The sequence below is a fragment of the Camelina sativa genome, chromosome 15 (assembly GCF_030686135.1).
Source record: "Camelina sativa cultivar CO46 ecotype springtype chromosome 15, ASM3068613v1".
Lineage (NCBI taxonomy): Eukaryota > Viridiplantae > Streptophyta > Magnoliopsida > Brassicales > Brassicaceae > Camelina > Camelina sativa.
The window spans coordinates 32,139,378-32,154,343 of NC_141894.1; the positions used below are offsets into that span (position 1 = coordinate 32,139,378).

The following is a 14,966-nucleotide window of genomic DNA, read 5'->3' on the forward strand; positions in this document are numbered from 1 at the left end:
ACCATAATTCGACCCATTATTTGCTTAACTCAATATAGGTTTCAAAGCCAACTAAAGAAAACAGAAACGATCTTATTGATATTAGACCAAAATATGGGCATACAAACATAATCACTTACACGGAAGATATTTAAAAAAAATAACTTATTATTGCAACATCAACGTATGAAGGGTGTACATAAGCAGTTAATTAGAAAATCTATAATACAATAAATGTATTGGAAACAATATAAGTCAATGATAAGATTGGATCCTCAAAAGCAAGAAACAACATCTTCATAATTCATAAAAAGTAAATGCCACAATTATACACATCTGAACGAAATGATATAAACATATAGTGTATTAATAAAAGTGACGGCAAAACCCGTATATGCCTAATTAAAACAAAATAATACAAAAAAGAAAACAAAAAAGACCAAAAAAAATAAAAAAGTGTCAACTATACCATAACCCACGCGTTGCGTGGGGAAGCAACTAGTGAAAATGAAAAGTCAGTGCCGCTGATTGCAGTCACTTTGTTGGGCTATTCGCTATGAACCTCCAAGTGGAACCACCACAAGAGAAGAAGAAGAAGAAGAAGATTAAGAACTCGTCGCCACCGTCGTTTTCTCTACTCCCAGACGAAATCGCCATGAACTGCCTAGCTCGGATCTCGCGGTCGTACTACCCAACGCTCTCAGTCGTTTCGAAAAGCTTCCGCTCGATTATCTCTTCCACCGAGCTCTACGCAGCCAGATCTCATATCGGAACCACCGAGCAGTGTCTATATGTCTGCATACGGGAACATGAAAGTCGATTTCCCCAATGGTTTACACTCTGGATTAACCCTAATCGAACCTTGCCGGACTCCATGATTAGGACGAGGAGAAGGAAGAAGAAGAAGAAGACAATTGGACAGTTGTTGGTTCCGATTACCTATTCTAAGTTTCCTTCTCTGTCAGTTTCCACCGTCGTTGGCTCAGAACTTTATATCATCGGCAGACCAGTCTATGGAGCACCGTCTTCTGCCGTGAGAGTCCTCGATTGTCGCAGTCACACCTGGCGCGATGCACCTAGCATGAATGTAGCCCGGAGAAATCCACACACTTGTGCCTACAATGGGAAAATCTATGTAATGGGAGGGTGTGAGGACGAATCATGGGCTGAGGTGTTCGATACAAAGACTCAAGTTTGGGAACGCCTCCCTGATCCGGATTCTGAGATTCGCAAGTGCCTCATTTACAAAATTGCAGAGATTGAAGGAAAACTTAACTTTGGCAATCATGAGGAGATGTATGCTTATGACACGAAGCATTGTAGATGGGAAAAGTGTGTACCTGACAAATTTGAAACTGTTGCGAGGTTAAAATGTATGATTGAGAATGTATCCTACTCCTTTAATCCTGAAGCTATACATTTTTGCCTCCGCGAGTTCCAGTGGTATGACGAAGAAAAGGGTTATTGGAAAGGGATTAATGGGTTAAACTCACTATTTCACAAGTTCATGAAGAATGGTGGTTCAATGTATTATATGACTCACCTAGTTAGCTGTGGTGGGAAACTCATATTTTTATGGCCAGGTTATATGAAGCATAATCCCAATAATACGAATAAGATTTGGTGCGCGGTTATCGTGGTAGAAAAGCGTCGTGGAAGTGATGGAGATGAGGTTTGGGGAAATGTTGAGTGGGTTGATGTTGTGCATACCGTCCCCATATCATGTGACCTCTTAGAATGTATCGTTGTCTCGGTTTGATTGACTTTGCATCCAAGGTACGATCAATCGTTCTGAATTCAAAATCATTTTCTAGTATCCGAAAATAGTTGTTTTGATCTGTGACTTTACCAAAACAGAGCCATCTTTGGTCAATATCCCTGAGTTTGGCCTTCATCATCTTTCTCTTTACTTATATATACACGGAACCCTTTTCGCTAAGTCAATGGAGAGTTTAAGCTTATATTGTTTGATAAACTAAGTTCATTCTTCCTTTTTACAATTTGCCAAAATAGGAGATTATTATGTATTTTTTTTCCCCTGTATGTAGGACTTAACATGAATGGACTGTTTGGAGAAAGGACAAGGAATCAGAGGCAAAAGGAGCACAACTCGATTGAAGGGTATTAATTAGTTAAGGACTGGTTAACAGTCACTCACGTTCGTTAACTCATTTTTGAGTTGAGTTTTGTGGTCATAAATTTAGAAAAATTTTCATCGATAAATCATGAGTTGTGTCTTTAACATTTTTTTTAAGTGATGATGACTACCGGGTTCTATGTTTTGACTTTTGAGGAAAGGAAAAGCTATGTTAAAATTGAAACTTTTTTTTGGTTTTAATGTTAAATTATATACCCAAAAAAAAAAAAAAAAAGTTTCACTTACAAGAGAAGACAATTATACAAAAGGAGCTCTTATGAAGAGACTTAATGGAACAGACAAGATATTGAGCGTTTGCCACTATTATAGTGGACAAGAAATACAACCGAAGTAGAATCCAAGTAAAGAGATTGAGAGCGGGTCCTTTGGTGGAATAGAAATGAGTGTGTTGCGAACTGATCCGTTTACAAGAGCTTTGCAGGCAGAGACTGTGCTGAAAACTCCTGAAAAGACCCTTTTGTTCCTCTCTTTCCATATCATGTAGATGGAAGCCTGAAGGAGAAGCTTGAGAACAATGGATGCGTAGTGCCGTGGATAAGGATAAGACTGAGCACTCATTGTCCAAGTGGCAGCAGAGGGTTACGAGAAACTCTTGCCGCAAGAGAAGCCCACACTGCCCTTGCGAATTCACAGTCAAAGATGATATGCGAATGAGATTCTATGCCAGATGAGCATAGGACAAATGACGCAGGGACATTCATTCCGCATTGGCGAAGCCGGTCTCGAGTTGTCAATGTCTCTTTCGAAGCCAACCAGTGTATGAAAGAGTATATGGGGACCGCCTCTTTGAAAGAGTTATTTGGGAAGACCGTAGTTATATTGATCCCGATTTAAAGATGAAGATATGGTGCGCGGAGGTCGTGCTTGAAATGCGTAATGGAGGTGAGGTTTGGGGAAAGGTGGAGTGGGTTGATGTTGTGCATTATGTCCCCCAGACATGGCAGCTCTGGTGTGGTCTAGTCGTTTCAGTTTGATTGACTAGTAATAATAATAATAATAATCATAATAATAGAGAAATATAATGATTGAGCTTTGAAGATTTATATGATGGGTTGGCCATGAGTTCCGAAAAGCATGCACCTAAAGGAATAACTTTAGTCACTTGAAACACATCATAACATCAGTTTTTTTTCTCATAATGATTCAGTCATCTATGAGTTCATGTTTAAAGTCCGAATTGGCTTTACTTGACCAATTGTCTTTGCAGCGAATAGAGATCGCATCATAAAATTTAGTATTTTACAAATAATTCAATTAAACAATCGCAAAAATATCAATAACTATATTATCGAAGAAATGTTATATGCAATTAGTTATACTATGATCTTATAATGGAAAGAGTGTGAGGCAAGAAAATGTTGAACAAACCTTTCCTCAAAGATAATTATGATTAAATGCATAAAATTCTCACCTAAGTCTATTCATATGTTTTACCAATAAACAAAATCTATAATAATAATAAATTAATTAAACCAAAATTAAATACTACTATCACATAAGTAACTAATTACTAAACTAGATAAAATTAAATTGAAGCCTGGGTTAGCCACCTAGTTTTATATAAGAAAAGTTAATATGAACTAAAAGTTGTGATGTGAGTTTTAGTTTGAACAAACTGCCAAAAAAAAGTGATCACAAAATGTACAGAATAGAGCATGTTTGGTAAACGACCTTAACTTAAAGAATTGGTATTCCAAAAATTCAAAAGTGAATTGTTTTTTGGGGGAATTTCAAAAATACCCCTTTTGCAATACCAATTTTCAAAAATAGAATATGCTAGTTTGCTAATTAATAACAAAAAGTTCAAGAATAATTCTTTCATCAAAACTTAACAAAACATCTATTTTAGAGAGCAACAATAAAAGCTTAAACTCATAATAAAAGCATCTAACAAGATGCTTCATCCCTTTTTCTTAAGAGTTGATGAAGAAACCTAGCCTTTTCCAAGTGAAAATTTGATTCCCTAGACTGCAAAGCTTTCAACTGCTCCTCAAATATCTTCTTATCCTCTGAAAAAAGCCTACTTACACCTTTTTCAGCACCAAGTTCATCCATACCAAAACCCACTAAAGCTCCAACAAAAGAAGAATACTCAACATTCTTTGACTTCTTCCCATTATACTTAACAGCTGATTCAAGAGCTCCCCCAACAAGTTAGACAAGTCAAAGGCCTTGTGATCACGAGCTTTGACAAATGTCGGAGTGTCAAGGAATGTGAAGAGGGTTTAAATGTAGTAAGGTTCAATTTATGGAAAAGCTTAGGCATTTGAAGAATAAGTATGAGAACAATCTTCGTAAATTCAAGAATGGTGATGGTTAGCCCAAATTGAATTGTATGTTATTAATAACATTCTTAAAACTTTGGTTTTCACATGAGTTTGGGTGCGGCAAAGGAAACGCCACACACACACGACCAAAGTATACAATAGGAATATGTATATGAAATGGTGATAAAATAAACTTAAAATCTTTTTTTCTTAACAGCGAATCAATATACTTCGGGAATGTTTATTAGTTGTGTTGTTGTTGTTGTATGAATTATGATATGATGAATTGATATAAATTATAATATTTTAAAAATATTTGTATCACTTTTTAAATATAAAAAACACTAACATTAAAAATTAATAATTTTACTACTAAATTAAATACCGTAAAAATCTAACATTATAATAAATAAAACTAATTAATTGTCCCATGGTGTTTCTATAATTTGAAGTATATTTGGTGTTCTACTATTTAAGTTATACTTATTGTTAATCCTTAAAAAATTGCACAAAAAAATCATGGAGTAGTATTGAAGCATGTTTTGAGGTACTTACAAGGTACTACAGGGTATGGTCTCACATTTAAGCGAGGTAACAGCTCAAGTTTAGTAGGATATAGTGACAGCAGTCACAATGTGGATGAAGACGATAGCAAGAGTACAAGTGGTCATATGTTCTATCTCAATGGGTATCCTATTACTTGGTGTTCGCAGAAGCAGGAGACAGTGGCGTTGTCGTCTTGTGAAGCAGAGTTTATGGCGGCCACTGAAGTAGCGAAGCATGCAATTTGGTTGCAGGAATTGCTCTCTGAAGTTACAAGCGAGGCTCTTGCGAAGGTAACGGTTTGTGTGGACAATAATTCAGCTATAGCACTCACCAAAAATCCTGTCTTCCACGGACGCAGAAACCATATTCACAGGAAGTATCACTTCATCCGTGAATGTGTGGAGAACGAGCAAGTGGAGTTCAACCATGTTCCCGGTGTTGAACAGAAGGCTGATATCTTGACCAAACCACTTGGTAGAATTAAATTCAGGGAGATGAGGGAATACATTGGTGTTCATGATGTCTCCAACAAGAACTTCAAGCTTAAGGGGGTGATTGTTGAGGATAAGCTTGAGATAGCTTAGACTAGAAGTCATCCTAATCTCACCAAGTTATGGTTTCTAAAGAGATTAGGATTATTTAGGACAATTAGGATTTATCTAATTGTTATTTTAAATAAAGAATATCTAAGGGTCTTTCTATATATAAGGAGTTGTTGGGATGTAACAACACTTGTGAGATTAGAGAGATTGAGATTGCATTAGTTTTGAGAAGTTTCTAAGGCAATAAAACGAGAGTTATTCGTTAAATTTCTTTGTGTTCTTGTGCTTGATTCAATACTGCCCTCCTCCCTTATGCAGAGAACCTTGCGTCCAACCTCCTTCACTATAGAGAGAACCTTGGCTCTGCCTTCCTCCTTTGGGGAGATAACCTTGCGTCCAACCTCTCTCACCTTCCTCTCTTGGGGAGATAACCTTGCGTCCAACATCTTCCAACATAGAGAGAACCTCGGCTCTGCACTCCTCCTATGTGGAGAGAACATGTTCACGTCTTTTAGCTATCTCAAAGTGGCTTGCTCCAACAACCACAACCAATGAAACTAAAGAATTTTTCTAACGTCACAAAATCTTTTGATAGTAACTATTGTTAAAATTTCTAATGTAGTCGTGGAAGTTTCTTTGACACACCATGGTGTAGCCTCTATCTCTGAGCTCTTATAGATCTATCAAAAATGATTTATGTTTTTCCAATCTATCTATCTATATTTGTTGTAAGCTTGTTTTTGATTATTTTATTTGTTATAATTAAAATAAAACATATCCTAAGGATGAGCTAAAACCAAATTAAAATAACTGTATAAAAACCTAACTTTATGGGTAGACTTATAAAAAAATAAAAATCAAATTCATTCCTCAATTCTTGGTTTCTTCCATTGATCATCAATTAGTTTTTTTGACGTTCGTTACGGATTTCGTGTTTGGTTTCGTAATTTTCATCGTCTGAACTTGTCTTAACACATAAAGACAAACCATGAATATGTTAAGTGAAATAGTATTTTGTATTTAGCAAACATAACACATCATAATCATATATATAAAAGTAAGGTTTTGGTCTCTCCTTATTGGTTGATTTTTACTTAATGTATTCTAATTTATTTATTTTTTATTTGCTTTCTATAGAAACTGTTTAATTTCTTTAAATAATATTTAAGACCCAATTAACACAATGTATTTATAGCTCACACATTAAAATAAAATTATAACTGAAATAAAATAAATTATGCATTAATCATATTCCACCATTCAATTTTATTCAAACACAATAAATTATAATTATGCACTCACTTTTCTTTTGTAACTTCCATCAATTCTTATCATATAAATAAGCATTCTCTCATTCTCTCATATTAGCATTCTTTTACTTTCACATTTTCATATTCTCTCATTCTCTTCCACTTCTCTCATTCTCTTCTACAATACCTCATATCATTTTTTGTTTTTTTTTTGTTTTTGATTTCTTATTTTTGTTGTATGGGTTACAAAAAACCAAATAAAATATCATTGTAAAATTTTAATGCTAAATTTTAATTTTAGAGACTGCATGGTATATATTTTACATTGTTCTTATTTTTCAAGATTCATCTCCATTATCTAATTTGGATTACCATCTTATAACTAAACATTCTCTCCCCATCTCCCACCAATATCAAATGTTGTTATATCTCATATGTGTTGTAAGAGTTTGATTCTAAATTTTAATTTAAAAAGTATTATATATATTTAACATTGTTTTCAAATTTTGTTTTATTTATATATAAATATTTCTTTTATATTTCTTGCCTTTCTAATCTATTCATATTTAGTTTTTAAATTTCCATAGTTAAATTTAAATTCACATATGATGGTTTTAACAAAAAAAATCGAGCTTATTTGAGAATTCAATGTTCCTATTCCTTTCAAACGATCAATGTGTAAAAATGAGTCTAGCCACATAAATAATTCACTTTAATATATATAATTGACTTTTTCCATTCATTATCACTCAAACACACTATAATTATAATTGTAACTCCTCTAATTAAATTATTTTAGAAATGTAACTTATATCCTTGAAATCCTATAAATAAACATTCTACATCATCATCCACCAAATCAAATTTTTTAACTCTCTCTTACCTCCAATTTGTTTTTGAGAATTTGTATACTCATCATTATATTTAGTTCTTGTGATCCAAAATATAATTATATAAGATCTTTATAATGTTTCTTTAATTCAAAATTTTGTAATTTAATGATTTTCTATATAAAAAACAATTTGATATTCCATTTCCAAAATTTTACTACAAAGAGAAAATCATTAGAATTTAACCTAGCAATATAGCTTAAATTAAGGTGAATATAAAAGAGATTAAAAATTAAATTATTAGGATTTTTAATTGCATTTCATATGATTTTAAAGGAAATATATTTAATTGATACTTTAAAATATTTTTGCAATTTAATTATTAAATTTTTTAGGTAAATTTTGAATATTGTAATAAACTTTTATGATTTGAATAAATAAAGTGTATTATTGATATTTAGAAACCTTGCTTGTTATATATGTATTTTTAATGAGAATTTCAAAAATACATCTTTTTCAATATCATTTTCAGAAATACCATTTTAAAAAATTTTATTAAAAACAAATTGTCAGAAAATTCTCATAGTTTTATGATTATTACATAAACTATAATAAATTAACATAACTAACACAACAACCCGCGCATATGCGCAGGATTTTACCTAGTATATATGATATTTACCTTATTTGGTCTATAATCTCCGAGAATTTAAAAGTTTGATATGATGCATCAAAATCAAACTTTTTAACTTGAATATCAAACAAATAAGTATTTCCAACAATTGAATGCACACATGTGGGAATTTTTCCAATTTCATTTTAAATACACGACATTTAATATCAGGTCTGTAATTTGCATTCTCATTACCCGCCTTTTTTTGTGTTTTTTCACTTCTTCTCATTTGGGGTTTGCTGTTCTCATAATGAAAAGGTCCGGATTTCCATAACGTCTACATATTGCCATGTACCATGAAGATGGTAAAATTATTTGATGTCAATCTTGAATGTATTTGGTATGCATAATACTTTCGCATTGTAACATATGACCTCTTCGTAGTATATCGTTCTCTGTATGGAAAAGTTCTTTTCATATAACCTTCACCGTATGAAAACAATAAAGGATATTGTAGATACATGTACACTAGATGTAAAGAGCTGATGTATTGTGGTTTGTCCATTTTTGGATGCACTATTATATCTCTCTCACAATTTGGAATAGATATGTCACCCACAATAAGTCCAGCTATCTCGTCTCCTTGTTGAATGTCAAATTGTCTACCACGTTCTTTATTTTTGATTAATTTGATTAAGTATTCTTCAATTGTTCCGGATTCGTATCTATCTCTAGCAATTCTGTACACTTTAGCTAACTTGTTGTATTCGTCAAGCATTTCAATTAATCCGCTGAGAAATACTTTCATTCAACTCATTATTTTCTCTTTTCGCAAGTGCATTAAGAAGATTTTGTAGTTCATGAGCGGTATCATATACATATAGCTGCGCAAAACGTGGTAGATCTCCTTCGACTGGTAGTAGAGATCCAATTTTGTGGTAATTCTGACCATGCATACAAAAAGTAAAAGGACCATTTCCTGAATTGATATCTTAATCAATTTTTCCACCCATTGATGTAAAAGCAAGTATTGAATTATATACTCGTATATTGTTCCGAAACGATGTTGACCGTGACAATAAGTCATCTAAGTAAGTTGGAGGTTGTCGAGATGGTTGCAGCACAACTCGTCATTGTTGACAACAAATCAAAAATTTCAACTCTTTTCCACTTTGTTTAAGACTTTCAGATTTCCACACCAAAACTTCACAATAATTATATGTCACTAAGTCATTATCTTCTCCTTTATTGTTTCTTGAATAAAAAAATATACACTTTTATAAAATTATATTACTTTATGCAGTTTTATTTAATTGTATAATTATTATAGTAAATGATATTGAATTTCATAATATAGGATATAATTATTACCACGCTTGTTTGACGTTTTATTCCGGAGACATCTTTATTTTTGGTTTAGAGCATGATTATCTTGATTGTTATCAATACATCCTCTAGTAGATGGATTGACATTAAAAATATCTTCAATTATCCTTTTTATGTAAGATTACATTCCAAGATATACGTCAGTAAATTTGATGGGTTTGAATGTTTGCTTGTTATAACTTATTTTGGAAAATTAAAAAAGAAAAAAGTTGAATTTGTTACCATTTTTAGTTAGCTGCATAGTTGTAAGCTAGAGTCCTACATTGTGTAAAACAATATAACTCAATGATGGAAAAATATGTATGCGAAGCTGAATATGAGTTTTATACTTACGCATTGATTTGGTTTGTTGACCCATGCCTCTAGTGTAGCTCTAAGCCGCATATGGGTTTCATCTCTAAGTGCCCTCCATCATAACAATCTGATCATTATTCATAATAGTTTTATTCCTTTTTTTGGCTGACATTTCATTTTTTCCATATTTTTGGTTTCCATCTCTTGTGCTCATGTTTGAAAATTCTAATTGAGTTAGATACATTGGAATGACCTCTTCCTCTCTTTATATATATGACAAAGATATAAGAGATTACATATCTTTATATTTAAATTCTTTTTCTTTTAGGATTAGCCAAGAATTCAATATAAAATAGGATTATTTTGTATAAATATAATTATTGTAGAATAATTTTCTTTAGGAACTACATGTATCTTTATCGTAAGATTAATTTTATAATTTATTTTATGATTCATAATTTTTTTATTTCTTGATTTTTTTAAAGATTCTTTTTCTTTTAAAATTAGAAATTTGTGTAAAATTGGCACTTGTCATGATCTTATGAGTTAGTAACTTTTAAAATTGACATGTAATTGTTTTGTATAAATATAGTTATTGTATAAGGATTTTCTTTAGGAACTACTTCTTTATTGTAAGATTAGTTTTATAATTTATTTTATGATTAATAATTTTTTATTTCTTGATTTTTCTAAAGATTTTTTTTTCTTTTAAAAATAGAAATTTGTGTAATTGACACTTGTCATGATCTTATGAGTTAGTAACATTTAAAATTGACACGTGTCACAATATGTGAGTTAGTAACTTTTAAAACCATATTTTATATAATAAGATTAATTAAACTAACAAATCTCTAAATTAAATACTATTAAATTATATTGAAATGTTTTATATAAAAACATACAAATGATTAAATAAATAAAAAATGAAGTGATAAAATTGTAATTAATTAATAAGTCTATTTTATTTTCTTTTGTTAAAGGCTAACCATAAAAATGATTAAATATAAAAATGAAGTGATAATTGTAATTAATTACTAAATCTGTTTTTATTTTCTTTTGTATTAAAGGCTAAATTTATCTATATATAGTAAAAGGAAAAGGAAAAGAAAAGTGGAAAGGGTTAAACAAAGTGTTTTCATTTCACATCATTTTTATTAAATATGAAGGAAATTAATAGATTATATCAATTAAAGCTACAGCAAAAAAAATCTACTCAATTTTTTTTGAACATGTATTATAAATAGAGGTTATATTCTTGAAACATAATACAAGAGTCATAAGATTATTAAAAAAAAACAAATTTTTGCTTTTCTAGGATTCTAAGACGGTCAAAGATGGCAAAATGGAATGCCATTGTAGTGATAATGATGGTAGTGATTGTTGTGATGGCAGTAGAAGCAAAATGGAGTATAGAAGAATTTAAACGCTGTTTTCGCAATTGTTCAAAGTCGTGTCATGAACATGACGGTAATTGTTTCGAACGTTGCAAAATCAAATGTGGTGGCCCAAACCCTCCTGGCCCTCTCCATGGTTCCTCACGGTACTACAAGTTTATAACTTAACGTGTACTTGTACTTACGTATTGTTCTAATTTTATGATAATGTCTATCTGTATATGCATGGATCATAGAATCTCACATGGGGTTGCAGCTGTGGAACTTCGTGGAAGGGAAGAATGATACAAAATAATTTTCGTAGTAGATTTGTTGTTGATCATGTCTACCGTTTATTTAAGTTATGTTTATGTTAAAAAATTGAATAAAAAAAAAGACAATATTGATAAAACGAAGACACAGAAAACTTGTCTGTTTTTACAGGCTATCTAAAGTCTCAAAGACTAATAATAACTTTTGTTAAAAGGAAACAAACCTAGAAAGTTACATACAAAAATAATAATGAAATAATTTAATTATATTATAATACAAAACTAGTACCACTAATTAAATAATTGGTTTTAATAACTTTTAGAATGGTTTTTTTGGAGATTATGCGTTGACAAGCTTTTAGTCTACCTCTTATGTAACTTGTTACACGTTCTATTTATAAGAAATGTTACAAAACTTTAAAATATGAATGTATGAGATGTACAAAAATATGTGATATATTGTCTATATATGCATATACTCGTTTATTTTATAGCTTGTAAAATAGATGAGTTTTGGATCTATTTCAAGATGACGCAAAACTCAGTTTGTCATAATTTTCCGATTCTTAATTATATTCTTCAATAGAAATTGTAGTTTGACAAATTGACCATTAGCCTTATGAGAAGAGTTTGTGTCCAAATTAATACCAAATTTAACATCTGAACTTGCTAATCTGCACAAACGAGTAGCATAAATGTTAATATCAAGAAAATAGCATAAGAATATTGTTTTGGACATAGACCACACACACCCTCTTATGTTTTATTCATTGTATATGTCTTATATGTCGACATTATTATCACTCAGTTTCAAAGCTTGAAGTGAGTCAGTATCTGTCTCTGTCTTCTTGGTGTGACGTGTACAGAAACCCTTTAGTCTCTCAAGTGCATCCTCAAGCATATGAGCTTCGACTCCGATGGTTATCCTCATCCAGTTCTTCAAACCCAGAGCCTCTCCTACAAAACGTTCCCCCCACAAACCCCATTTCTCAGCATCAAAACAACTCAAATCAAGATTCATGCTGCTTGATTTCCATTTACTTTACCTGGAAGAAACAAGAGATTCTCCTCTCTGGCCAGCTTCATGCAGAAATCAGTGTCGTCCTTGATGTTATCCATCAATGACAGCTCCAGCTTTGTCTGCAGTATGTGAAAAATGTTAAAACGGATATATATATTTGAATAAAGAACTTGGAGTTTTATGTATGATAATGGCTACTATATTCATCAGATTGAAATACTAGTAACGGTCTGAAATGGATCAAGAATCACTAGTCTAATCTTAACTACGTTAATGGATGTATTTAGGTTACAGAAGTTTTACCAATAAGTAAGTGCAAGACTCAGGTTTCTTGGGACAGGAGACACATGGGATGTCCTTGAGCCTATCACACACCAAATCAACATTATGTTTGAGTATCTTGTTCTTCTTTGCAAAGAAGTTTTTATCCGCTTTCTCCAGGATCGCAGGAAGTGCAGCCTATATATCAAAGGAACAGACAGACAGTAGTGTGTCATGAACCCAAAGTCAAAAGACGAGTTATGTAAAACATTTCTGAAAACACACACAAACCTGAATTATAGTGGAAGGGTCAGGAGTTATGTCAAGACTCTGTCTGATGGATTGAGCCACCTATCCAGCAAACAAAATTTAGATTGCTTGTCACACAAGAGCAAGGGATGATCGATGATCTTAAAAAGGCAAGTAGCAGTAAAGAGACCTTGGTGGTTTCGAAAACGCCCTCCGGATCATTCAAAGCGATCCAGCCAATTTTCCATCCGGGAACAACCCATCCCTTAGAGATGCCTGCTAGTGTCAACACTGGGACGATCGATCCGAACTTCCCCATTGGAACGAATGGATTGTCTCCGAATATAGTTTGGTCATATACTTCGTCTGAGATCACCATTATCCCCAGCTTCCGAGCCGTCTCTGCAACCTAAAAACGCAAGCTTTAGCGAGCTAAGAAATCAAAACTGGCTCAAAGTTTCAAGCTTTGGCTCAGTTATGGATCAGAGAGATGAGCTTTTTTGTTTTTTTTGTGCGTAATGATACAAAAATACAAACCTTTTTGAGATGGTCGTGAGAGTAGACATTGCCACAGGGGTTGTTGGGGTTAATCACAACCACTGCCACAGTGTTCTCGTCCGCAATGGCTTCGATACCTTCAAGATCAATCTCCCACTCTTTCTCGGGAAGAAGATCAAACTTTCGAACCTCGAGACCACTGTAAGCAGCTCGAGCGTCGTAGTGAGGGAAGCCAGGACGTGGGAGCAAGATGTTTGCGTTCGGTCGGGCCAATGATTCGAACACGATCTCTATCCCTTGGTTGCATCCAGCAGTCAGGAATATATCCTCCGGCGTTAACTTGTTCGGAAGATCTCGGTTCAGGTAATCAGCAACGGCTCTGTTTCACAACAGAGCAATCAATATCAAACAAAATGTGGATCAATATAACACATTAAAAAGGTACGGGGTATAATTGGGAAAGATACTAAAATGTAGGGTCTAAACACAATTTTAAGATTTTACACGAGTGTGCGTGACTCTGAACTGAAGGAAAGCTTTAAAGTTGACATCTTGTAGAAATTGATCCGCCGTTGACTCGGAAAGGACTCCGATCACGATCAAATTCGAAGAACCCAGATCGTGAATTGGGTGATTAAATTGAAAGATCGATATTTTGAGTGATTAAAGTTACCGTCTTGCGGGGAGAATCCCAGCTCCGGGACCGTAAGAGTTGCATTTGCCGGAGCGGAGGGCGTCAACGACGGCGTCTTCGGCTTCGATACAGGTGCGGTAGCAAGGGTAGACGGAAGGGTCACCGTGGCCGAGGGGTAAAATAGTCTTTTTGACGTCTTTGTTGCAGTTGCCGAAGAGCATGTAGATGACACCTCTCAGCGTTACGGTGGAGGCTTTCGCCGCTTTATCGCTTCCGCTGAAACGCCAAACGCTACTTTGACCATTCTGTGTCTGCGTTTTGGGATCTTTCTCAGTTTTAAACGCGGGTACCACTAGGTTGGCGTGAGGTTGTTCTTCGCTCATCTCTTTTCTCTTTTGAGTTCTTTGTTCACAGTAAAAAGGCCAAACAAGCAAACAAAAGTATTTGAAAACAAACTTTGAATGCGATAGGAAATATTATAGTGCAAAGTTTTGAAATATGAAACGTGATAAAAATAAAAAAAATCTTGGTGAGACCTAACACAAACTTATATCACGTGTCACAAAAGTAGTCCAATTGGTGGGACTAGCATGGTTAGTATACCAAAATTAAAACCGGATCGGTTAGTTAACCGAGAAATGTATATGGTAGAGTACAATTATGTGTATAGTAACCAAATTAAGGAATATCACAATTTCTTTGTTTAAAATGTGTGTATCAATGAGTACAGTTTGAAATGTGTGTACTCAGATTTGTCTTATCATTACATTTAAACCCAATAACAAACTCAATA

The 14,966-nt window shown here is 33.2% G+C and overlaps 2 protein-coding genes, 1 long non-coding RNA gene and 1 pseudogene across 5 annotated transcripts; 2 read left to right on the forward strand and 2 right to left on the reverse strand.

Moving 5' to 3' along the window:
* Nucleotides 1–265: 265 nt before the first annotated feature.
* LOC104747798 (F-box/kelch-repeat protein At4g19865 pseudogene) lies at nucleotides 266–2,300 on the forward strand (annotated as a pseudogene). Its single transcript, XR_015582575.1, has 2 exons — nucleotides 266–1,755; nucleotides 2,028–2,300. The product of XR_015582575.1 is annotated as an F-box/kelch-repeat protein At4g19865 pseudogene (transcript).
* Nucleotides 2,301–8,144: 5,844 nt separating this feature from the next.
* On the reverse strand, nucleotides 8,145–10,195 carry LOC147927437 (uncharacterized). Of its 2 annotated transcripts, none has more exons than XR_015581361.1 (4): nucleotides 9,905–10,195; nucleotides 9,794–9,829; nucleotides 9,557–9,678; nucleotides 8,145–9,389 (listed from the first exon to the last, which is right to left on the reverse strand). It is a non-coding gene; the product is annotated as an uncharacterized LOC147927437 (long non-coding RNA). The 2 variants fall into 2 exon arrangements; XR_015581360.1 differs by having other exon boundaries at nucleotides 8,145–9,439.
* A 930-nt stretch (nucleotides 10,196–11,125) lies between these two features.
* On the forward strand, nucleotides 11,126–11,650 carry LOC104747797 (uncharacterized). Its single transcript, XM_019236971.2, has 2 exons — nucleotides 11,126–11,405; nucleotides 11,496–11,650. Exons 1-2 carry the CDS (start codon nucleotides 11,200–11,202, stop codon nucleotides 11,542–11,544), a joined length of 255 nt encoding a protein of 84 aa, XP_019092516.1. The 5' UTR covers nucleotides 11,126–11,199; the 3' UTR covers nucleotides 11,545–11,650.
* A 535-nt stretch (nucleotides 11,651–12,185) lies between these two features.
* On the reverse strand, nucleotides 12,186–14,653 carry SUR1 (Tyrosine transaminase family protein). The gene is made up of 7 exons (XM_010469486.3): nucleotides 14,213–14,653; nucleotides 13,579–13,918; nucleotides 13,232–13,450; nucleotides 13,084–13,143; nucleotides 12,835–12,990; nucleotides 12,557–12,650; nucleotides 12,186–12,467 (listed from the first exon to the last, which is right to left on the reverse strand). The coding sequence occupies exons 1-7, from the start codon at nucleotides 14,554–14,556 to the stop codon at nucleotides 12,292–12,294; spliced, it is 1,389 nt and encodes a 462-aa protein (XP_010467788.2). The 5' UTR covers nucleotides 14,557–14,653; the 3' UTR covers nucleotides 12,186–12,291.
* Between the last annotated feature and the right edge of the window lie 313 nt (nucleotides 14,654–14,966).

Excerpts from the sequence above, each read along its gene's own strand:
- LOC104747797 (XM_019236971.2), top strand. The coding sequence starts at position 11,200 with ATGGCAAAATGGAATGCCATTGTAGTGATAATGATGGTAGTGATTGTT. Across the intron at positions 11,406-11,495 it reads CCTCTCCATGGTTCCTCACG|AATCTCACATGGGGTTGCAG; the intron begins GTACTACAAGTT and ends CATGGATCATAG.
- SUR1 (XM_010469486.3), bottom strand. The coding sequence starts at position 14,556 with ATGAGCGAAGAACAACCTCACGCCAACCTAGTGGTACCCGCGTTTAAA. Across the intron at positions 13,144-13,231 it reads GCGTTTTCGAAACCACCAAG|GTGGCTCAATCCATCAGACA; the intron begins GTCTCTTTACTG and ends TTTGCTGGATAG. Across the intron at positions 12,991-13,083 it reads ACCCTTCCACTATAATTCAG|GCTGCACTTCCTGCGATCCT; the intron begins GTTTGTGTGTGT and ends TTTGATATATAG.